This window comes from Chiloscyllium plagiosum, unplaced genomic scaffold (genome assembly GCF_037043375.1).
Source record: "Chiloscyllium plagiosum isolate Xiang-an unplaced genomic scaffold, Cpla_swu_hap1 HiC_scaffold_39, whole genome shotgun sequence".
Classification (NCBI taxonomy): Eukaryota; Metazoa; Chordata; class Chondrichthyes; order Orectolobiformes; family Hemiscylliidae; genus Chiloscyllium; species Chiloscyllium plagiosum.
Genome location: NW_028270177.1, coordinates 11,366,731 through 11,391,243, shown reverse-complemented (window position 1 = coordinate 11,391,243; position 24,513 = coordinate 11,366,731). Strand labels below are relative to the sequence as shown.

General features: G+C 51.2%; 1 protein-coding gene across 1 annotated transcript in view; it reads left to right on the top strand.

The window, feature by feature from the left end:
* The window catches only part of rgma (repulsive guidance molecule BMP co-receptor a), a 43,494-nt gene that overhangs the window by 15,917 nt on the left and 3,064 nt on the right, over positions 1-24,513 (top strand). The window contains exons 2-3 of the mRNA XM_043677230.2: positions 947-1,080; positions 13,312-13,820. Of these exons, the coding sequence (XP_043533165.1) occupies positions 947-1,080; positions 13,312-13,820 (643 nt within the window). The remainder of the gene's footprint in view (positions 1-946; positions 1,081-13,311; positions 13,821-24,513) is intronic.

Genomic DNA, 24,513 nt, shown 5'->3' with positions numbered 1-24,513 from the left:
CCATCTTCTCCCCCTCCTCCCCCCCATCTTCTCCCCCTCCTCCCCCATCTTCTCCCCAATCTTCTCCCCCCCATCTTCTCCCCCTCTCCCCCCCAATCTTCTCCCCCCCCATCTTCTCCCCCTCCCCCCCATCTTCTCCCCCTCCCCCCCCATCTTCTCCCCCTCCCCCCCATCTTCTCCCCCTCCCCCCCCATCTTCTCCCCCTCCCCCCCATCTTCTCCCCCTCCCCCCCCATCTTCTCCCCCTCCCCCCCATCTTCTCCCCCTCCCCCCCCATCTTCTCCCCCTCCCCCCCCATCTTCTCCCCCTCCCCCCCCATCTTCTCCCCCTCCCCCCCCCCATCTTCTCCCCCTCCCCCCCCCCATCTTCTCCCCCTCCCCCCCCATCTTCTCCCCCTCCCCCCCCCCATCTTCTCCCCCTCCCCCCCCCCCATCTTCTCCCCCTCCCCCCCCCCATCTTCTCCCCCTCCCCCCCCATCTTCTCCCCCTCCATCTTCTCCCCCTCCCCCCCTATCTTCTCCCCCCCCCCCCATCTTCTCCCCCCCCCCCCCCATCTTCTCCCCCCCCCCCCCCATCTTCTCCCCCCCCCCCCCCCATCTTCTCCCCCCCCCCCCCCCCATCTTCTCCCCCCCCCCCCCATCTTCTCCCCCCCCCATCTTCTCCCCCCCCCCCCCCCCATCTTCTCCCCCCCCCATCTTCTCCCCCCCCCCCCCCCCCATCTTCTCCCCCCCCCCCCCCCCATCTTCTCCCCCTCCCCAGGCTGATTCCCTGCTTGTTGCCCTGCAGCCTGCTCTAGGCGGGGTTAGCCTGCCTGCTTCCGCGCTCTCTGTGTTTGGGGGAGGTTCAGCCTGGGCACTGATTGATGGGTTAGCGCAGCTCTCCCTCTCCTTGGCGTGTGCGCGCTCTGATTTCTTGTATTTTCTCCCCCCCCCCCCCCGTCTCACCCAGGGCGAGCAGAGTTGGAGAGTTGGAGTTCTGCGGGATCCCAGTGTGGGCTGGATGGATGGGAATGGGGAGAAGGGACGCCCCATTCGGCTACCGGCTGCTCGGAATGCTCACCCTGGCTCTCTGGCTCCCAGCAGGTAAAGCAAAGACAGTCTTCGCCACAAAGATTGGCAGACGGAGGCTTTTCCCTCTCTGTGTGTCTGTTTTTAAAGTTTGACTCTTGCGTGGGCTGACCTTAAAATGTCCAAGATTTCAAATGCAGAAAGTTTTGTTCAGACAGTTCATGATGAAAGTCCCCTCCAAAAAAAGTCTTAGAGTTGCATTTGTTGCGGAGGGAGGGGGGTGGGGAAGGGGAGAGGGACAATCAGAATCTCAGTATTCAAGGAAAAGGATCAGAGGGAAGTTTTGTTTTTACAAAGTTGTTTCAAGTTGTTAACCATCTGCAAGAAAGGTTTGGAGATGGTGGGCAGAGAAAGAGTTTAAACTTTTCATTTCTTGGTCAGTGTGAGTGAAATCAAATCCTTTTTTTTGGCGTCAGAAAAAGAGCAATGTGTTTACAGAAATCCCTCTTCCTCCGAGCTGGAGGTTTGGATTTTAATACAATCTATCCCACCGAGAAGCAGATCTCAAATGTGTGTTTTTAAAATTGTTTTGCTCAGGGTGGAAGGGTCTCACAAAGACCCTTCACTGCAAACTCTGTTTTGTTGGGGGATGGTAGCGTGGGCAACTTAAAAAAAAGACTTTCAGAAACTTTCTACTGTTTTATAAAATCCCCGTGTGGACAGACCCTAGCTGCTAGCCCTTTTGTTTTGTCAACGCATTTCTATAATTTTGAGTTCATTTCTGCAACACACTAGCAAATATCTCCAGACAATTTTGTTACCACCTTAATTTGAAGATCCACCACCAAACTTAAATAATTTAAGGCGGTGGAAGTGACTGATAAACGCGTCAGAAGTATATTGATCAGCCGCCCAACGAGTTGGAATTGTCACCAATAAGTGATAAATATTATTACCGCCTTCCCTTGCACGTTGTCTGTCAGAATATTTCTTTTAAGGATTGTGAGAACGTAGTGTGAACTATAGGAACCTGCCTCCCACGCGGGAGTTCATAAAATAGTTTAAAAGCAGCTTCCAGACGCAGTATAAACTCTGCACTGTGTAAAATAATCTCAGTCTGCACTTGTTACTGTGCAGATTTTTCTACAGTGTTTACATTTCTGAAGTCTAAAGGATTTTTTGTTCTAAATAAAATTACGGTATAAAGTATTTCACATATTTCAGTATGACTCCTGTTAACAGTCAGGGAAATTGTAAATTTTGACAAAAACAGTCTGATTCTTCCCAGTCAAAAGAGGCCTGACCCAGGAAGTGTCTGGGTAATATCAGTGATTAGGTTTGGAGATCAATGATTTTGTGTTTGTGTGTCTGTGCATATCTTACTGTGTATTGTGCCTTTTCAGTGCCTCAGTGCACCTTTCAAATTCATGAATTCATTCCCTTTTCTGATCTTCTCCACTTTCTATATAAAAAATCTTCTCTCAGGGTTCCTTTGTGGGAAAATCTGACTGCCTTCACAGAAGGCTTTGTAGTGTTAATTAAATGTGCCACAGAATCCAAATTGCCCATTCTTTCATTGTCAGGGGAAAGTAACAATTGATTTGCATTTTTCTATAAATATTTATTTTTAAAAGAGCAATGGTATATTGTAGTCACTGATAGTGAGATTAGCCATTTATTTAAAGTTACAGATCTTTTTTATAGGTAAAATGTGAGAATTTTATTCAATCCATGGTAATATGTTCCTTTTTATTTGCTTGAAGTTGCTAAGGGAGAGTGCGTTTGACTGCAGTTGTTCGTTCAGGAAGAACTGATTGCTGTTTTGAAAACGTTTTCATTTGTTGTTTTTAATGCAGAGTAGAGTGTTATAATTTGTGGGGAAATATATGTGTGTTACGTGAGTGCTGTTTACATATCCTGATTACCATCAAAATAACACATTTGTGTCCTCACTCTATCACTGTTCAGAATGTGGTTTTCTTGACTCCAGAGAAGAGTAGCCAGAGTTAGCAGAGGGAGCTACAATTGGTCTCAGTATCTCTGTGTCTCAATCAAGGGGTGGGGGGGGGGGGGGAGTGTTGAGTGGAAATTGGCCGGGGTTCCTGCTCCACACTGCAATCCACAATTCCCGCAGCCAAGTGCAGGCATTCAGGTGCAGGGATTGACATGGTAGTGAAGCCCCTATTGTTGAATAGCCTGGTAAGATCTTGGCTCATGTACATGAAGAACACCCACTTCAGTAAAACACCAGAGAGAAGTTGACTTTTCTGGAACCGAGCCTTGGCGAGCATCTGTGCCAAGGGGAGGAGGAAGTAGTCAACAAAGAATTCTTAAAATAAATTAACGCCAGTTATCTATTTCTGAAATATGACTTTCTTTCGAATCTCAACCCTAAAGGTTGCTGTACTGGGATCAAAATGATTAACCTTAAAAAGCAGCCCTTTACAAGGAAGGTAAATTTATAATTTACTAATTTCAGAATTGTGCCCTTCCTCAGATTTGTTTCATATAAACAATAATTAGCATTAAAAAAGGAGTTATTTCAATATTGTGGCGAATGGATTTAATTTAAAGAATTAAATATGTCATTATCTCTCTCTTTCAATAAGTCAGAGACAAGGGATTATTATATGTTAAGAGGTTGGAGCATCAATGTCTTACTTTTGATTGGAAGATTGAGCAAGCATAGTTCTTGCCCGCAGTTAATGAAATTTGTTAATGTTTGAGTAGATGTTGAGCTATGTTCAGAGCCGTGCTTTAGGAATAGGTTCACCCACCTGCTGTGGTGCAGAACAGACTAGAACCCAGTTCAGTTTCTTCACTGTGCAAGCTCAGCTTGTTTCATATTTGGTGGTGAGTGGCTTTAACCGGGGAGAAGGCCAATGTCAATCATTCAGGGTTTGTTGTCCACCTTTTTACACCCAGACCCACAGTGGGAATTGCCTGTGCATTTGGCCATGAGGTGAGAGCAGGTTAGGCTCGACTGTAATCCATTCATGGTCAAATATGGATTGACCACTCACTACTTCAGCAGCCCTTTGGATTAGGTGTTGCAAAGGTCCCGACACCTTTTAAAGCCCCAACTAGTGAGAATCCTCATGTTTAAGGGAGGAGTGAGACAAAATAGAGGTGGAGATGCCTTTATAAGAGCATTTTAAAATAAGTGTTCTTTACATTCCTCATTTGGAATCTCATTTTAGTATCGTTTTGCGACAGGCACCATTCGCTGGCCCAGCCATTTCTCTCAGTTGACTTTTCCAATCAGCTCCTGTCGCTGAACAAAAACAGCTGGATAGACTCCAGGCGTTTTTGTTTTAAAATGCTGAAAGTTGCCACTTACAAACCAGCGTTAGGAACTGTGTGTGAGACTTGTTACCGAGCAGCAGACGGGCTCCCTCAGTACCTGTCTGAAATCACTGCCCTCAGAATAATCAGGATTCCCGGACCATGAGGCTGAGGATCCTGTGCAGATTGCAACATCAGGACGTTCCAGCTGCAAGAGAAACATTTGTGAAAAGAACCCCCCCCCCCCCCCCCCGCACCAGTGCACTTGCCCGATTATAATGACATGGTGCCCCCCCACCCAGATATTTGAGGGCACCCTAACTGCGCAGTGAACGTTGGCTGAACATTTCACTGAGGACCAGATTGAGACCCCTGTTGCCAGCTGACTTACTCATTTGCCAGCGGCAACAACAGTGATGGGGTTGACATGCTCCATCTTGCCTCTACACCCCAAATTTCCAGCCCAGTTTTCTGTTGGAGGGTGGATAGATGGAGGTGCCGAAGGCAACTTTGGAATCTCTTTGAAAACGGAAAGTAAGGTTTAGTCCAGGGTGCTCACTGGAGAGTTTGGGCAGCTCCACGTGAATGGCTCATTAGAAGTACTGCTAAGGGAACCGAAAGACCTTAATGGCTGAGCAATACAATTTCCTTCCATACAAAACCTTGTAGAGCTTTCCCAAATTGTTGACATAAAGCTATTATATGCCATAACACAGATTGTCAGCTGCAGATCAGTTCTTGATAAATCCACTTTAATCGCTTCCTAGCCGTGAACCATGCAGTGCACATACCAACTGAGGACGCCATCTCCGGATTCGGCTGACATTTATAAGTCACATACGCCTTCTGCTGTGATTTGTGATGTCGTCTGACTCCCTTGAATTAGATTTGTGTCCTAATCACCCCCAGGTATCTCTTTATTTGAAACATAGCTTTCAAATCAAGAGACAGAGTGGGAAGGTCACAATGGGAAAGAATCATAGGCATGATAGAGCAGAGATTGAGATCGTTCAGCCCATCCTCCCTGTGCCAGCTTTTTGACTGAGCTGCTCAATTGGTGCCACTCCCCCACTCTTTTCCTGCAACTCTGTTAAATGTCTATATCCAATCTCCTTGAATATTGCTATTGAGTCTATTTCCACCACCCTCTCAGGATATCTGTTTCTTATCGCTGTAACTGGCTGCATACTCTTCCAATTTCCTCACCTCGCCATTGTTTTTGTGCCAATTATCCTTGGTCTGTCAGTTGCCCGCCTTCCTACTAATGGAACCTTGTCTTCTGATATACTCTACTCAAACCCTCCAGGATTTTAAACATTTTTTTGATGTAAGTTCAGGAAAATGGAGGAGTTGATGTTAGATGACAATGAGTTTTAAATTCCTTTAAAAGATCAGAAAGGAAAGGGTACACAGGAGGAGGTGTAAGGCATGCCGCAGTCTGGACATCCCCCAAGAAAATGTATTTTACAGTCAGAGGGAAGAACAGTTAATATCAAGTCAGGAGCAGGAAGTGCATGTAGGTCAGAAACACGGAGTCAGTAAACACAAGATGAAGAGGGGCTCGGGTGCCAAAAAATTGGAAAAATGATTCTCAGGACCTTGAGTTTAGGACATAATTTGTCTGTTTCAAAAGGAGCTGTGAGTTACAGTGGAAGCCAGTGTTTCCCTGTCCTGTTGTTGCCTGTCCAAATCTCATTTTCGCTATATAGCATGTACAGTAGTTATATTTTTTAGATTAGATTAGATTCCCTACGGTGTGGAAACAGGCCCTTCCTGAAGAAGGGCCTGTGCCCGAAACGTCGAATCTCCTGTTCCCTGGATGCTGCCTGACCTGCTGTGCTGTTCCAGCAATAAAGTTTCAACAGGCCCTTCAGCCCAACAAGTCCATACCGACCCTCTGAAGAGCAACCCACCAGACCCATTCCCCTACATTCACCCCTGACTAATGCACCTAACACCATGGGCAATTTAGCCTGGCCAATTCACCGAACCTGCACACCTTTGGACTGTGGGAGGAAACTGAAGCACCCGGAGGAAACCCACGCAGATGCGGGGAGAAGGTGTAAACTCCACACAGACAGTTGCCTGAGGCAGGAATTGAACCCGGGACTCTGGCACTGTGAGGCAGCAGTGCTAACCACTGAGTCATAGTAACCAACATTGGTAACCAACATTCAATAGGCTTTCCTTTCCTACTACCACTGGGAACTGCAGCCAATCAGTGACTTGTTCCTTGTATTTGGTAAGGTTAACCAGACTCCAATGAGGGTGAATTAGGGATGGGTACCAGATGATTGCCTTGGCAGAGACACCTAACATCCCATGAAAGAACAAAGAAGTAAAAAGGAAAGACCGAACTTTGGCCTTGACACTTTAAGACTGGCTCTGTCCATTACTTGTGCAATGTTCATAATACTTCCCTTCAGGCTCTTGGGTGAAATGTTCTCTCCACACACCCAGCATCACGCCCTCCGCCATCCCCACACAACCCCTCCCACAAACATAAGCCCCGTACTCCATGCTATCCAATCAATACAAAAGTTGGTGGAGTTGAGGATAGCAAGGAAGGTTGTCAAAGGATACAACAGGCTATGGATCAGTTGAAGTGTTGGGCAGAGAAATATCAGATGGAGTTTACTCTGTAGAAGTGTGAGTTGATGCATCTTGGGAGGTCGAATGCAAGAGGAGAGTATGCAGAAGGAGCATTGATATCCAGAGGGATCTTGGGGTACAAGTCCACAGCTCCTTGAAAGTGGCATCACAAGCGGATCAGGTGGTAGAGAAGGCACGCGGCCAACTTGGCTTCATTGGTCAGTGCATGGAGTACAGGTAGTTCTCAGATACGTGCATTCCAGCAGCGCGATTTGCTTATAACATCGCTGAGAAATTAAGGAACGAGAGTTTCGAGAACGCTTCCCTCTGTTCCCAATAGTGCGATTCCATCGGTGTTCGTTTGCGCGCTTTGTGTGAAGTCAGCTGGCAACAGAGCGGGCTCTGGGGAGAGGGTTTCTAGAGGGAGGCGCCGGGCAGAGAACGGGCTCCAGGGGGAGGGCGCCGGGTGGAGAGTAGGTTTCTGAGGGGAGGGCGCCGGACGGAGAGCGGGTTTCTGAGGGGAGGACAGCGGGCGGAGAGCGGGTTTCTGAGGGGAGGCGCCGGGCAGAGAACAGGCTCCAGGGGGAGGGCGCCGGGTGGAGAGCAGGTTTCTGAGGGGAGGGCGCCGGACGGAGAGCGGGTTTCTGAGGGGAGGGCACCGGACGGAGAGCGGGTTTCTGAGGGGAGGCGCCGGGCAGAGAACGGGCTCCAGGGGGAGGGCGCCGGGTGGAGAGCAGGTTTCTGAGGGGAGGGTGCCGGACGGAGAGCGGGTTTCTGAGGGGAGGGCGCCGGGTGGGGAGCAGGTTTCTGATGGAGGGCGCCGGGCGGAGAGCGGGTTTCTGGGGGAGGGCGCCGGGCGGAGAGCGGGTTTCTGATGGGAGGGCGCCGGGCAGGTTTCTGAGGGAGGGTGCTGGGCGAGAGCGGGTTTAGGAGGGGAGGGCGCTGGGCGAGAGCGGGTCTCTGAGGGGAGGGCACTGGGCGGGTTTCTGAGGGGAGGGTGCTGGGCGAGAGCGGGTTTAGGAGGGGAGGGCGCTGGGCGAGAGCGGGTCTCTGAGGGGAGGGCACTGGGCGGAGAGCAGGTTTCTGGGGTAGGCGCCAGGTGGAGAACGGGCTCTGGGGAGAGGGCGCTGGGCGGAGAGTGGGTTTCTAGGGTGTGGTGCCGGACGGAGAGCGGGTTTCTGAGTGAGACGCCAGATGGAGAACGGGCTCCAAGGGAGGTGCCGGGTGGCGAGTGGGTTTCTGGGGCAGGTGCCGAGCGGAGAGCAGGTTTCTGGGGGAGGTGCCGGGCGGAGAGCGGGTTTCTGGGAGAGGTGCCGGGCGGAGAGCGGGTTTCTGGGAGAGGTGCCGGGTGGAGAGCGGGTTTCTGGGGCAGGTGCCGAGCAGAGAGCAGGTTTCTGGGGGAGGTGCCGGGCGGAGAGCGGGTTTCTGGGAGAGGTGCCGGGCAGAGAGCGGGTTTCTGGGGCAGGTGCCGAGCGGAGAGCAGGTTTCTGGGGGAGGTGCCGGGCGGAGAGCGGGTTTCTGGGAGAGGTGCCGGGCAGAGAGCGGGTTTCTGGGGCAGGTGCCGAGCGGAGAGCAGGTTTCTGGGGCAGTGCCGAGCGGAGAGCAGGTTTCTGGGGCAGATGCCAGGCGGAGAGCGGGCTCTGGGGGAGGTGCCGTGCGGAGAGCAGGTTTCTGGGGGAGGTGCCGGGCGGAGAGCGGGTTTCTGGGAGAGATGCCGGGCAGAGAGCGGGTTTCTGGGGCAGGTGCCGAGCGGAGAGCAGGTTTCTGGGGCAGTGCCGAGCGGAGAGCAGGTTTCTGGGGCAGGTGCCAGGCGGAGAGCGGGCTCTGGGGGAGGTGCCGAGCGGAGAGCAGGTTTCTGGGGGAGGTGTTGGGCGGAGAGCGGGTTTCTGGGGCAGGTGACGAGCGGAGAGCGGGTTTCTGGGGGAGGTGCCGGGCGGAGAGCGGGCTCTGGGGGAGGTGCCGGGCGGAGAGCGGGTTTCTGAGGGGGGCGGAGAGCGGGCTCTGGGGGAGGTGTTGGGCGGAGAGCGGGCTCTGGGGGAGGTGTTGGGCGGAGAGCGGGTTTTGTGAGCGGCGCCAGGCGGAGAGCGGGTTTCTGGGGGAGGTGCCGGGCGGAGAGCGGGCTCTGGGGGAGGTGCCGGGCGGAGAGCGGGTTTCTGAGGGGGGCGGAGAGCGGGCTCTGGGGGAGGTGTTGGGCGGAGAGCGGGCTCTGGGGGAGGTGTTGGGCGGAGAGCGGGTTTTGTGAGCGGCGCCAGGCGGAGAGCGGGTTTCTGGGGGAGGTGCCGGGCGGAGAGCGGGCTCCTGGGGGAGGTGCTGGGCAGAGAGCGGGTTTCTGGGGGAGGTGCTGGGCAGAGAGCGGGTTTCTGGGGGAGGGCGTCGGGCGGAGAGCGGGCTCCTGGGGGAGGTGCTAGGCAGAGAACGGGCTCCTGGAGGAGGACGCCGTGCGGAGAGTGGGTTTCTGAGGGAAGGGCACTTGGTGGAAAGCGGGTTTCTGAGGGGAGGGCACCGGGCGGAGAGCGGGTTTCTGAGGGAAGGGCACTTGGTGGAAAGCGGGTTTCTGAGGGGAGGGTGCCGGGCGGAGAGCGGGTTTCTGAGGGGAGGGCACCGGGCGGAGAGCGGGTTTCTGAGGGGAGGGCGCTGGGTGGAGAGTGGGTTTCTGAGGGAAGGGCACTTGGTGGAAAGCGGGTTTCTGAGGGGAGGGTGCCGGGCGGAGAGCGGGTTTCTGAGGGGAGGGCACCGGGCGGAGAGCGGGTTTCTGAGGGGAGGGCGCTGGGTGGAGAGTGGGTTTCTGAGGGGAGGGTGCCGGGCGGAGAGCGGGTTTCTGAGGGGAGGGCACTTGGTGGAAAGCGGGTTTCTGAGGGGAGGGCACCGGGCGGAGAGCGGGTTTCTGAGGGGAGGGCGCTGGGTGGAGAGCGGGTTTCTGAGGGGAGGGCGCCGGGCGGAGAACAGGTTTCTGAGGGAAGGGCGCTGGGCGGAGAGCGGGTTTCTGAGGGGAGGGCGCTGAGGGGAGGGCGGGCTCCAGGGGGAGGTGCCGGGTGGAGAGCGGGTTTCTGGGGGAGGCGCCGGGCTGAGAGCGGGTTTCTGGAGGAGGTGCTGCGCGGAGAGCGGGCTCCAGGGGGAGGCGCCGGGTGGAGAGCGGGTTTCTGAGGGAGGCTCGGGCGGAGAGCGGGTTTCTGAGGGGAGGGCGCCGGGTGGAGAGCGGGTTTCTGAGGGAGGCTCGGGCGGAGCGCGGGTTTCTGAGGGGAGGGCGCCGGGTGGAGAGCGGGTTTCTGGGGGAGGTGCCGGGCGGAGAGCGGGCGCTGGGGAGGCGCCAGGCGGAGAGCGGATTTCTGGAGGAGGTGCTGGGCGGAGAGCGGGCTCCTGGGGGAGGCGCCGGGTGGAGAGCGGGCTCCTGGGGGAGGCACCAGGCGGAGGGCGGGCTCTGGGGGAGGCGCCGTGCGGAGAGCGGGCTCTGGGGGAGGTGCTGGGCGTAGGGCGGGCTCTGGGGGAGGTGCTGGGCGGAGAGCGGGCTCTGGGGGAGGTGCTGGGCGGAGAGCGGGCTCTGGGGGAGGTGCTGGGCAGAGAGCGGGCTCTGGGGGAGGTGCCGGGCAGAGAGCGGGCTCTGGGGGAGGTGCTGGGCGGAGAGCGGGCTCTGGGGGAGGTGCTGGGCGGAGAGCAGGCTCCTGGGGGAGGCGCCGGGCGGAGAGCGGGTTTCTGAGGGAAGGGTGCCGGGCGGAGAGCGGGTTTCTGAGGGAGGCTCGGGCGGAGAGCGGGTTTCTGGTGCAGGTGCCAGGCGGAGAGCGGGCTCCTGGGGGAGGCGCCGGGTGGAGAGCGGACTCCTGGGGGAGGCACCGGGCGGAGGGCGGGCTCTGGGGGAGGCGCCGGGCGGAGAGCGGGCTCTGGGGGAGGCGCCGGGCAGAGAGCGGGCTCTGGGGGAGGCGCCGGGCAGAGAGCGGGCTCTGGGGTAGGTGCTGGGCGGAGAGCGGGCTCTGGGGGAGGTGCCGGGCAGAGAGCGGGCTCTGGGGGAGGTGCCGGGCAGAGAGCGGGCTCTGGGGTAGGCGCCGGGCAGAGAGTGGGCTCTGGGGGAGGTGCTGGGCGGAGAGCAGGCTCCTGGGGGAGGCGCCGGGCGGAGAGCGGGTTTCTGAGGGAAGGGTGCCGGGCGGAGAGCGGGCTCTGGGGGAGGTGCCGGGCAGAGAGCGGGCTCTGGGGGAGGTGCCGGGCAGAGAGCGGGCTCTGGGGGAGGTGCCGGGCAGAGAGCGGGCTCTGGGGGAGGTGCCGGGCGGAGAGCGGGCTCTGGGGGAGGCGCCGGGTGGAGAGCGGGCTCTGGGGTAGGCGCCGGGCGGAGAGTGGGCTCTGGGGGAGGTGCTGGGCGGAGAGCAGGCTCCTGGGGGAGGCGCCGGGCAGAGACCTGGCTCTGGGGGAGGTGCTGGGCGGAGAGCGGGTTTCTGAGGAAGGCGCCGGGCAGAGAGCCGGTTTCTGAGAAAGTTTCACTACTCCTTGATTATCTTTGTTTTGAAAAAATGGAGGGCCATAATGTTAGCAAGATGTGCCCTGGTGGTAAAATTGCAGGTGGTGAACGTAAAAACATGGCTATAACCCTGGAAGAGAAGCCTGATATTATGAAGTGTTTTGAAATTAAGGAGAGATTATGTGATGTAGCTCGCTTAACATGAATGAGGGAGTTTACCTTATGCACCATGGTGACCCTCTGTCCCTGCATTAATACTTATTTTTAAATGTACTGTGTTAAATTTACTTTTGTTTTGATGATAAATATGATTTATACCTTCAGTCAGGCGGTGGTATACTTTGTGTTAAATGTTTGGGTGGTTTTTGAGCGATTGTGAGTGAAATGTTTTGCTGGTTTCCGGCTCACTCCACTTTTCCCATAGGCCCCCTTATTTATATGAAGCGATTTTCCATTAACCAAGATGTAGCTGGAACACAACTACACTGTTATAGGAGAACTACCTGTATAAGAGTTGCCGAGTCATGTTGCAACTGTGTAAGACTGAATATGGAGCAATTGATGGAGTTGTGGCCGCCATGCTTTTGGAAAACCGTAGAGGCTTCAGAGAGAATGCAAACAAAGTTTACCTGGATGTTGCCTGGATTGGAAGGTATCAGCTATAAGGAGGGGGCAGACAAACTTGGATTGTTTTTGCTGGAGCATCAGAAGCTGAAGGGTGACCTGAGAGAAATTTGTAAAGTTTTGAGAGGCATGGATAGAGTGGATAATCGGAGTCTCTTTCCCAGGGTAAAACTTTCAGATATTAGGGGGCGAAGGGTTAAGGTGAGAGGGCGGAGGCTTAAGGGAGATGTACAAGGCATGCGCTTATGCAGACGGTGGTAGGTGTCTGGAAGGTGCTGCTGGGAGAGGTGGGAGAAGCAGATACAATGTTTAAGAAGCATTTTACGGATAAAGAATAGAGGGATACCAACCGTATGCAGGCAGGTGGGATTAGTTTGGAATGACATTGTTGGCACACACGTGGTGGGCTGAAGGGCCTGTTTCTGTGCTGTATTATCTGGAGGTCACAAGCAGACACTGAGAAACGTGTCTGTTATCTAGTTCTGAAGAAGAGTGATACCAGACTGAAAAGGTTAACCTGCTTCTCTCTCGGCAGTTGCTGTCAGAGCTGCTGGGTTTCTCCCTGTTTGTGTCTGTTATTTATTTCTCATCCTCCCAATATTAGGTGTGCTATTGAAATAGTTGTGTCTGATTGGGACAGAAAGCTCAGGGATCCAGTGGCAGCTCAGGGATCCAGTGGCAGTCCAGTCAGAGCCTTTAGTCATTACTGCCAGTCTAGAAGTGGGTGTTCTGTGCCATCCCAGCATCACAGTGCCACTGATCATCCAAGCTTGGCTGGTATATGTACCGGGGCAAATACTGATCTGCTCAGGGTTACCTTTATAGTGGGGTTGTGGTTTAGGGTGCTACAATTGACCTCGTTTAACCTGGGAGACCATGGTGTAGTGGTAATGCCCACTGACCTCAGAATTCAGAGGTCTAAGATCAAATCCCACCAAAGTTGAACTTAAATTCAATTAGATGTAATCTGGAATTGAAAGCTAGTGTCATAAAACTATCATTGCACGTGACTCCAGACCCACAGCGGCGTGGTTGAAACCCCTCCACAAGCCTCACGGTTTAAGACCAAGCGTGGGATGTGCTGCCAGTGATGCCTACATTCTCTGGAAGAACAAAGAAAAATGAAACTCAATCTGGAGCTTGGAGCCAGAAAAAAAAGCCCTAGTTGAGATCTGCCTCGGTGATTCCTGTCAGGTTTCACTGCTAAACTGTGCTGCTTTTGCAGCCGAATAGCAATCCCTGACTCTCCTGGAAGGTGATCGTATCTACCGAGGAAAGTCTGGTGGGGTGCAATAGGGTGCAACATTGGGAAGTCAGCGTTAGCAGTGACTGACTGATTCTGTTTTTGCTTCTGTCCACAGTCAGCTGCCAGTGCCGGATTCTGAAGTGTAATTCGGAGTACCTTTCTGCGACTTCTGGATTGCACGTGGGTACAGAAGAATCAGCAGAGTTCTGCATCGCTCTGCGAGCCTACTCCCAGTGCACGCGCAAGACTGCGCGGGCCTGCCGCGGTGACCTGGCCTACCACTCAGCCGTGCACGGCATCGAGGACCTCATGAACCAGCACAACTGCTCCAAGGTGGGGCCCACCCAGACCCCCGCCCGTGCACAGCCCACCTCCCTGGACTGCATGGTGCACTCAGACGCCCCTGAGCTCTGCAACTACGAGAAGAGCCTGCAGCGGCACGCGCCGCACCCCAACTACACACACTGCGGCCTGTTCGGGGACCCGCATCTCCGCACGTTCACTGATGACTTCCAAACCTGCAAGGTCCGCGGTGCCTGGCCGCTCATCGATAACAACTACCTTTTTGTCCAGGTGACCAATGTCGCCGTAGTCCCGGGCTCCAGCGCAACTGCCACAAGTAAGGTGAGACCACGGAGCGAGTCCATTTCCAGGACAAACCGTGTTTTGGTCACGGTCGCGCGGGAGTCAAAGCATTGCATCTCCTATTCGTCAGGGCCAGTGTAAGATTACTGACTGTCAGAGGGAACAACAATTTATAACTGTGTGGGAAAAGAGTGCTGCTTGATTGGTCACATAGACTGCACCGGGAGTCCCTGGGGTGTGCAGGTGGGGAGGGTAGTAGCTACCTCGGTGCGTTGTCTTCCTAATGCGAATGGGGAGTCACTGAGAGGTGCAGGGATCTAAATGATCACTTACTGCACTCTCTAGGTTCTCCATTAATGCCACAAGTGAGCTCTGTTTTGAGTAGAACATGGGAAGTTCACATTTCAAAGTGGTCCTCAGATCTGTCATGTGACTGCCACTGCTACATCGTCATAGAGTCATAGAGATGTACAGCATAGAAACAGACCCTAGGGTCCAACTCATCCATGCCGACCAGGTATCCTAACCTAATCTCGTCCCGTTTGCCAGCACTTGGCCCATATCCCTCTAAACCCTTCATATTCATACACCCACCCTCTAATCTACCAGATGCCTTTTAAATGTTGTCATTGTACCAGCCTCCACATGGCCATATGAACTTGCACTCTGTGTGGTAAAGACCAGTTTAATTATCCATCATTGCCAACTTGGCTGGTTGGAGGCTGAGGGCAGCATTTGAGCAGTTGCTATGGGCGCTGGGCAAGGCAAGGGGAGATCTGGGTCAAGTCTGCCCAACTTCTGACCCTGCGTAACTGCTTCCAGTAAAGAAAACATTTGGTTCAGATGAGAATTGTAAAAGAAAGGAGAGAAGATAGGCCTGTATTTATATGGCACCTTTCATAAGAACGTAAGAAATAGGAGGAGAAATAGGCTATTTGGCCCTTTAAACTTATTCAACAAGATCCTGACAGATCTTCCACCTGAATAGCACCATCACTAAATTCCCCTTGTCCCAAAACTGGTGATTTCCATCTTAAATAAATCGAGAGATCCCTCATAGCACTTTGGATGTAGTAACTCTGCAGATTTTCATCCCTCACCATTGCTACAATCGGCCAAGTACAGTTTTTAATGGATTGCTATAATATAGGGAGCTGTTTGTGCACAGGAAGCTCCCAGTCCCTGCTGTGCACCAGTAACCTGATCTCCAGTTTTAAGGCTGGAAGAAGGCGAGGTATTGGCCAGGACACCAAGAAGAGCACCTTTGCTTTGTGCTCACAAGATTGGTCCCCAGTGGGTGATGTTTCCCACAGCACTGCCACTGCCAGCACTGAGGCAAGTACTGACAAATGCTCATTGTTGGACCATTTTACCAATAAGCCCAAGTTATGGCTGCGTTCAGTATGTTCAGGGGAAGAGTGGGAGGTTGGTATTGAAGGTCTGTTTAGTGTTAGGTTTGGATTTGCAAAGCGAAGGGTTATTTTGGAGAACATGGTGTCTGTCCCATATCACTATCTCGGGGTGTCTCTGAACTGTGGCTTATCACCTTTACAAATCCACCAGCACCTTTACCTGAACGGGAATGTGACGGCCATCCAGCTGCTACACATTTACTGAGAGCAGCGAGTACTGTCTGAAATGGAATGAAAGTAAATGTAAAATGCAAACTGATGAAAAACCCAAGAGAGAGTCACATGAATTTCCTCTCTGTAGATACTCACTGTTCTCCCAGATTCATTTTAAACTTAAACTTAACTTACAGCTTTTACAGAAGTGTTTTTACGATTTGAATTTGAAATAAGGGGAAGGAGTTTCATCCATAAAGTGATAAAATACATCATTGACAAATGATGTACCAATCAGTTGTATCTTTGTATTGGCACTGAGTTGGTTTTGTTGAGGGTGTTCCACTTTCAGAAGGTCAGCTTAAATCAGGAATCCATGAGGGCAAAAAGTGGGTCCCGGTTCAGTATACCAGTGATCTCAGTCCTGCCCCATCCAATAATCTACTGGATTCCTCAATGGCATCATGAGGTTCTACTGTACATAGGCCATCTGGCATAGGAACAGAATTAGGTCATTCAGCCCATTGAATCTTTTCCGCTGTTTGATCATAGCTGATATGTTTCTCAACCTCATTCTCCTGCCTTCTCCTTGTAATCCCTGATCCCCTCAGTAATCATTAACCTACCTATCTCTGTCTTAATGACACTCGGTGACTTGACCTCCACAGCTCTCTGTGGCAATGAGTTTCACAGATTCACCAGGCTCTGGCTGAAGAACTTCTTCCTCATCTCATTTCACTCGGTCCTGGTCTCTCCCAGTAATGCAAACATCTTCTCCGCGTCCACTCTCTCCAGACCCCTCAGCATTCTGTACATTTCAATCTGATCCCCACCGCCTCGTCTTTATAATCCACCTGAGTACAGACCTTAACTGCTGCTCATATGGACAAGCCCTTCACTCCCGGCATCGTGGTCACGTTGGTATGAGCTGGGGGATATGTGTTAATGTGTCAACTCGTGCAGTCCTTAGACAGCAACTACTCTGCTGTACATGTGCCTGACATGAGGCCCTCGAAACAACTGCTTTACCCCCAACTCCATTACACCAGCAGCCTCACAGGACGACAGTAGAAATCAATAAGCAACATCACTAAGGCACCTTTAAGAGTCAAATAAACCTGTTGACTCATGGGACACCCCAGCTTGTGACCAACCAGAATATGGAAGGCTCATTCTGGAAGGGGTCAGGCACGTGGAGAGATTTGATCGGGGTGGGGGGGGGGGGGGGGGGGGCAGGTACAGGGGTGAAGTGTAGAAGGGAGTGGACACTCCTTCCCTAACACTGCCCAAATACCACCTGCTCCATAAGATGTGAGGCTGCAGGTTGGACATTGGCTGGGTCAGCATCTCCAATCCCATCGATCAGGGGCAGTGGGTGGAGGGGATTCAAGTAATCCTCAAAACTGAGGGACTGCACATAAAAGTTAGAGGGGTGTGCGTGCGAGGTCAGTGTGAGTTGGGGGTGTGCGCACGAGGTCAGTGTGAGTTGGGTGTGTGTGTGAGGTCAGTGTGAGTTGGGTCGTGTGTGCGTGTGAGGTCAGTGTGAGTTGGGTGTGTGTGTGTGCGAGGTCAGTGTGAGTTGGGTGTGTGTGAGGTCAGTGTGAGTTGGGTTGTGTGTGTGTGCATGTGAGGTCAGTGTGAGTTGGGGTGTGTATGTGTATGTGCATGTGTGCAAGGTCAGTGTGAGTTGGGTGTGTGTTTGCAAAGTCAGTGTGAGTTGGGGGGGGTGGGTGTGCGCACGAGGTCAGTGTGAGTTGGGGGTGAATGTGTGTGAGGTCAGTGTGAGTTGGGTGTGTGTATGTGTGTGTGCGCGAGGTCAGTGTGGTGTGTGACAATGCAACGAGAATGTTAATTGAGGATTGATGTGCCCGGATGGTAAGTGCCCACAGGTCCTCAAGGGGAATGTTAATTGTAACATGTGTAGACTGCAATAATGATTGATCTCAGGGATATCCTAAAGGTGCTATACCAATGCAAGTCTTTGACTGTGTAGCCTGGGGATACTGAAATTGAAATGGAATTGGTGTGCAATAAACTTTCTGATGCAAACCCATTTGAAAATTCCTGAAGCATTGGCAGATTTCCAAGGACGTGGTCAGCACCATTTTAAAACACTCCCCTTGTACTCCTGGTGATAACCTGGCTGGTTGTCCTACCTGATGTCAAGGTGAACTGCAGGCTCTGCCACATACTCTTCACCTTGACAACTGCATTTTTGACTTTGGTCCAAAACTGATGACAGTGAGGACCCAGTGACTGAACCTGTCTGTGTTTCACGCTTGATCTATGGTGAGATCTGTTTGCAAATTGACAGCGCAGAGAATGGTTGATGTTGCATTTATGCTTTTGAAAAGCTTCAACTCATTTAAAAGTCAGCAACCTGTGAATGTAATTGAATAGATGCGAATGTATGCCTTTTCCTTTGCTTGCTGGGTGTTACTAACCAGGCAACTAATTCCAGCAATTCACCCTGGCGTGATATTTATTTTCTGCTTGGCTTCCCAGCCCTGTGTCTGAATGGGTTTCTGATTTTGGAATCTGTAAAAATGGCAATTGTATAAAATGAAAATATTTTTGGCATGGAACACACTTTACTATCTCCCTGCAACCCACTGCCCTACCCCTCCCTCTCCCCCTCCCCTCAATTAGTAATATGAGCAAGGGGAGGCAATGGCGAAGAGGTATTGTCAGTGAATGTTCACCCACAGACCCAAGGAATGTTCTGGGGACCCGGCTTCAATCCCGCCACGACAGATGGTGGAATTTGAATTCAGTAACACTCTGGAATTAAGAGTTTAATCATAGATTCCCGACAGTGCAGACAGAGGCCAGTCAGACCATCGAGTCAGCACTGACTCCCTGAACACCATCCCACATGGACCCTATACCCAGAACCCCGCATTGAGCAAGGCCAGTTCATGTAACCTGCATATCTTTGGACTGTCAGCAGAAACCAGAGCAGGGTGCAAACTCCACACAGACAGTTGCGCGAGGATGGAATCGAACCCTGGTCACCGGTGCTAACCAATGAATCCATTGTCAACTGTTAGAAAACCCATCTGGTTCACTAGTGCCCTTTAGGGAAGGAAACTGTCATCCTTCCCTCTCTCTCGGTCTCTGCCTCTCCTGCTTCTCGGATGCTACTTGACCTGCTGTGCTTTTGCAGCACCACACTCTCGACTGCTATCCTTACCTGGTGTGGCCTACATGAGACTCCAGACCCACAACAATATGGTTGACTCTTCACTGTCCTCTGGACAATTGGGGATGGGTATTAATTGCTGGCCTAGCCAGTGACACTCACGTTCTCTGACTCGATGATTATAAAAATTAATGAACAGTTAGAAATGCACCCTCCTGATCCCTGTTCAGATAGCCGGCTGAGGGTCAGGAGGAAACTAACCATGAGTCTCGGTATAGTGCACCAGTAGAGAGGAGGGAGGTAGGGATGAGGTGCAAAGCCGGACAACCTGGTTTGCACTCTTTGCGATCCACATCCACAGGAATGACCATGACCTTCCCAGCTGCTTACCATTTCAAGAAGCCATCTTTGCTCCCATGCTAACATCTCCATCCTGGCCTACCACAGTGTTGCAATGAAGCTCATCGCAAACTAGAGGAACAACACCCAGATTCGATTCCAGCCTCGGGCGACTGTCTGCGTGGGTTTCCTCTGGGTGCTCCGGTTTCCTCCCACAGTCCAAAGATGTGCAGGTCAGGTGAATTGGCCACGCTAAATTGCTCATTGTGTTAGGTGCATTAGTCAGAGGGAAATGGGTTTGGCTGGGTTCCTCTTCAGAGGTCGGTGTGGACTTGCTGGGCCGAAGGGCCTGTTTCCACACTCGAGGGAATCTAATCTAAGCTAGTGTGGCATCCAGTTAGCCTCACTTTGCCTCCTTACTTCACCCATAAAAAGCGAGTCTGATTCACTCTCCCACCCTTCCACTGAGTCTGAGTGAATACTGGCAGAACGCTACTCGGTAATCATGAATTCCAACCTCAAAACACAGATCCAAACCCCAACATTGTGTCCTTTTTGTCTCTGTCAGTCTTTCTTTTGTGGAGTTACAAATTTTTCCCCATCATCTATTGTCTGTTCTGCTTTCCTGGACCCCCTCCAGATTCTAATCAAGAGACATTGCTCAATTTCCCATTTTAGCTCGAGGTATAGTTTTCAAGCTGGTGCTGTACTATTTACACCGGAGAGATTTTTCCACACAGAGGCTGATAGCAAAGCTGGAGATTCTAATTCGTTTTCTGAATCTTAACTCTGCAAACTCCTCAAGCCCTCCCTGAGCCCTGACAAACAGCAGGCTTTTACAACCCAAGCGTTTCAAGATTAAATGATTAATTTCTCAATTATCTCAATTCTGTGCATTCTCCGGTCTTGGTCAAGTGGGACCTTAAACGCGTTTTTCTCAATAACAGATAAATTGCAAAGAGAAAGCCAGTTAGGCAACACTGCCACCTAGTGCTCAAAGGCATGATTAAAAATCAAGTACTACTTTGATGTTCAACTCGTTTAAGGATCACAGTGTTTTCTCTTTCAACCTGAATTCTTAATCTTTTGAAAGAAATTTGGCAATTTAAAGTGAAGTAATATTTAATAACATTTCTGGAAAAGGTGCAGAAGGTGACAGATTTTTTTGCCTTCGACCGACTGTTAGAATTCATAACAGTTTCACACAGCTAGTACACTGGTGAGTATGCTCATCGGCAAAATCTCCATTACCTGAAATGTTCATTCAACCAACAAGTGACAACAATAGGTTTCCCCACTCTGGGAGCTGACCATTTGGTCATCTCTGTCTCTCTGGGCGTTTCGTTGTTTGTCTCTCTCATCTCTTTTCTCATGATGTGGAGGTGCTGGTGTTGGACTGGGTGGACAAAGTTAAAAATCGTACAACGCCAGATTATAGTCCAACAAGTTTATTTGGAAGCGCTAGCTTTCGGAGCACTGCTCCTTCAGGTAGCTGTGGGGCAGGGCCATAAGACACACAATCACCTGATGAAGGAGCAGCACTCTGAAAGCTAGTGTTTCCAATTAAACCTATTGGATTATAACCTGGTGTGGTGCAATTTTAGCATTTCTCTTCTTGGTCTCTCTCTCTCTTCTCTGTTGCTCCTCTCTCTCTCTCTCTCTCTCTCTTTCTCTCTCTCTCTCTGTCTCTGCCTCTGCCTCTCCCTCTCTCTCTGAGCACCTCTCTGCTTCTCTCTCTCTGTCTCCCTCTCTCTGCACGGCCTCTCTGCCTCCCTCTCATAGTTTCATCGTAATTAGAGCAGGAGTAGGCCATTTGGTCCATCGAGCCTGTTCCACCATTCTTAAAGGTCATGGCTGATCTATCCATTGTCTTAGTTCCTCCTACCTGCATTATCCCCATAAACCTTCATTCCCCTACCCTGCAAAAACCTGGGTCTTGAATAAATTTAATGAAGCTGCCTCGACTTCTTCCTGAAGCAGAGAATTCCAAAGATTCACTTTTCCATGGGAAAAGCAGTTCCTCCTGAGCTCTGTCCTAAATCTACTCCCCCTAATCTTGAGGCCATGTTCCCTTGTCCTAGTCTCATCCACCAGCAGAAACATTTGCCTGCCTCTGTCTTATCTATCCCTTTTGTAATTTCTATGCTTCTATAAGATTCTCTCTCATTCTTCTAAATTCTAGCAAGTATAGTCCAAAGCGCCTCAATCTCTCCTCACAGGGAAACCCCCTCATCTCCGGAATCAACCTGGTGACCCTCCTCTGCACCGCCTCCAGAGTCAGCGTATCCTTCCTCAAGTACGGAGTCCAGAACTGCTCACAATACTCCAGATGCCACCTCACCAACACCTTGTACAATTGCAGCAGAACCTCTCTGCTCTTAAGTTCATCTGGATACATCACATCATCCTCCGCCATTTCTGCTACATACAAACAGACCCCACCACCAGTGATAATATTTCCCTCCCCACCCCTATTTGCATTCCATAAAGACCATTCCCCTCGCGACTCCCTTGTTAGGTCCACACGCCTCCCACCAACCCACCCTCCCCTCCCGGCACCTTTCCCTGCCATCGCAAGAATGCAAAACCTGCACCCCCATACCTCTCCTGTTACCTCTGTCCGTGACCCCAAAGGAGCCTTCCAGTCAGAGATTTACCTGCACTTCCACACACCTCATTTACTGTATCCATTGCTCCCGATGTGGTTTCCTCTACATTGGGGAGACAGGATGTTGACTTGCAGAGCACTTCAGGGAACATCTCTGGGACACACTCATGAAGCAACCCCACTGCCCTGTGGCCGAACACTTTAACGGCCCCTCCCACTCCCTCAAGGTCATGCAAGTCCTGGGCCGCCTCCATCGCCAAACCCTTGCCACCCCACCTTTTGAGGAAGAATGCCTCATCTTGCAGCTCCAACCACATGAGATCAATGTGGATCTCACCAGTTTCCTCATTTCCCCTCCCCCCAACCTTATCCCAGATCCAACCTTCCAACACAGCACCGCCCTCTTGACCCGTCCATCTTCCTTCCCATCAATCCTCTCCACTCTCCTCTCCGACCTATCACCATCGCACCCCTTCCATCTACTTATCCCATTCCCGGCTACCTTCCCCCCAGTCCCACACCCCTCCCACTTATCTCTCAGCTTCCCCCCACCTCCCCTCCCCGGCCCACACGCCTCATTTCTGATGACGGGCTTATGCCTGAAATGTCGACTCTCCTGCTCTTTGGATGCTGCCTGACCTGCTGTGTTTTTCCAGCACCACATTCTTGACTCTGATCTCCAGCATTTGCAGTCCTCACTTTCTCCTCCTTAACTTCAATCCCTCTAACAATGAAAGCCAATATTCTATTTACCTTCCTGATTACCTGTAGCACCTGCAAATCAACTCTAAGCGATTCTTGGACAAGCACTCCTAAGTCCCTCTACACACCAGCACGCTGTAATCAATCTGTCTTTCTCTGTGTGTCTCGCACTGTCTCCCATTCTCTCGATCAGACCTTGCTGATGGTCTTTTAATGATCCTAGCCACAACCGGCACTTCCATGTAACCAGAAACCCTGACTCTAATTGTGTGCCAGATACTGGGCAGTTTACTGTATTTGGGATTTTATATTACTGGCCATTATACCACAGAAATTGTCTTCTAATTGAAGATAGGCTCCAGTGCAGCACCTGGTAACCTGGGTTTTGGTGGTATATTCAGACTAACCAATTGGTCAAGAATAGTTTTGAAGTGAATCCTTTACCAAGCTGGACATGTATTTATGGTGCTACCTATTATAAGTGTATGCCTTCTAAACTCAAACACTGCAACATTTCAACAAATTTCTCTTTATATCTGTTCAACCTCCATATAAGTAAACATAATTAATGGAAAATTAACCAGTTGGTCAGAAAGTGAGGTTCCAGACTCAAAGCTGGTGGCTCAGTGGTTAGCATTGCAGCCTCACAATACCAGGGACCCGGGTTCGATTCTCACCTCAGGCGACTGTCTGTGTGGAGTTTGCACATTGTCTGCATGGGTTTCCTCCGGGTGCTCCAGTTTCCTCCCATAATCCAAAGATGTGTAGGTCAGATGAATTGGCCATACTGAATTGCCCATAGTGTTAGGTGCATTAGTCAGGGATAAATATGGGGATTGGGTCTGGGTGAGTTACTGTTCGGAGGGTCGGTGTGGACATGTTGGCTGAAGGGCCTGTTTCCACACTGTAGGGAATCTAATCTAATCTAGTCAGTGTTTACACTGAGAGCTGTTTCAACCTCTTCATTGATATCTTCCTATACATTGTGGGAAAATATCATGTGGTCTCCATAGCCATTGAGTCAAAAGGAGTATTTTAATGTTGCATTGTTGAGATTTTCTAAGGAACAGTTACTATCTAAGTGCAATCACTACAAATGTGGGAGCCGGTCTCCATCCTCATGGTCACATAAACAGCAACAGAGTAGAAAGTGAGGTTTACTCTAACTATACAAGGCATTGGTGAAGCAACACCTGGACTATTGTGTGCAGTTTTGGTCTCCTTATCTGAGGAAGGATGCTCTTTTTTTTCTCTCTCTCTCAAGTGCAGCGAAGGTTTACCAGACTGAGTCCTGGGATGGCAGGACTGATGTGTGAGGGGAGATTGACTCGGTGAGGACTTTAGTCCCTGGGGTTTAGAGGAATGAGTGGGGGGAATTTCATAGAAAAGCATAAAATTCAAACAGAACGAGACAGGTTAGATGCAGGAAGGATGTTCCTGACGATGGGAGTGTCCAAAACCAAGGGTCATAGTTTAAGGATAAGAGGTAAACTTTTTTGGATTGAGATGGGAAACATCTTCACCCAGAGGAGTGAGCCGGTCAAATTCACTCCCAAGAAAGTGGTTGAGGCCAGAACACTGTGTTATCAAAGATACAGCTCCTGTGGTTAAAGGGATCAAAGGATATGGGGGGAGGGGTGTGTGTGGCAGGATTAGAGTATTGAGCTTGATGACCCCATAATACATTGAATGGCAGAACAGGCTCAAGGGGTCGAATGGCCTCCTCCCCCTATCTCCGATGTTTTTATGAGGCAGTCTGGTGATGAACAGGAGGAATATTGACCAGGACAGAATGCTATTTGAATAATTCTCCCGGACTCTGTAGCACTAACCAGAATTGAGTTTGCTCACTCAGCTGTAGGACCCTTGTTTGAGCTCTTTCAGCACTTCATGACCATAGCAGGGGGTGTGTGTGCTCCACCCCTGAGACTGTGGTGCTACTGATGCCACGTTACCAGTAGATTTTGATATACTTTCTGGGTATCGGGAAATCTGCGATTAATGGGCGGTCTGCACTGAGGTTTCCTGAAGTGGTTGGAATTTTACAATAATCCAGGAGCCTTGCAGTTATTTTAATGGGGTCAGATTTGTTGAATTAAATTTGTGACTTACTGTGAAACCGGACAGCCGTCAGTCCCTGCTGAGTTTCCCAGCAATTTCTGATTGTGAAGGGAAGGCGATGGTCTAGTGGCCTTATCACTGGACTGTTCATCCAGATAACATTCTGGGAACCTGGGTTCAAATCCTACCATGGCAGATGATGGAATTTGAATTCAATTTCATAAAAACTGGAATTAAGAGTCTAATGATGACCAATGATCCATTGTCGGTTGTGGGAAAAACCAACCTGGTTCACTAACGCCCTTTAGGGAAGGA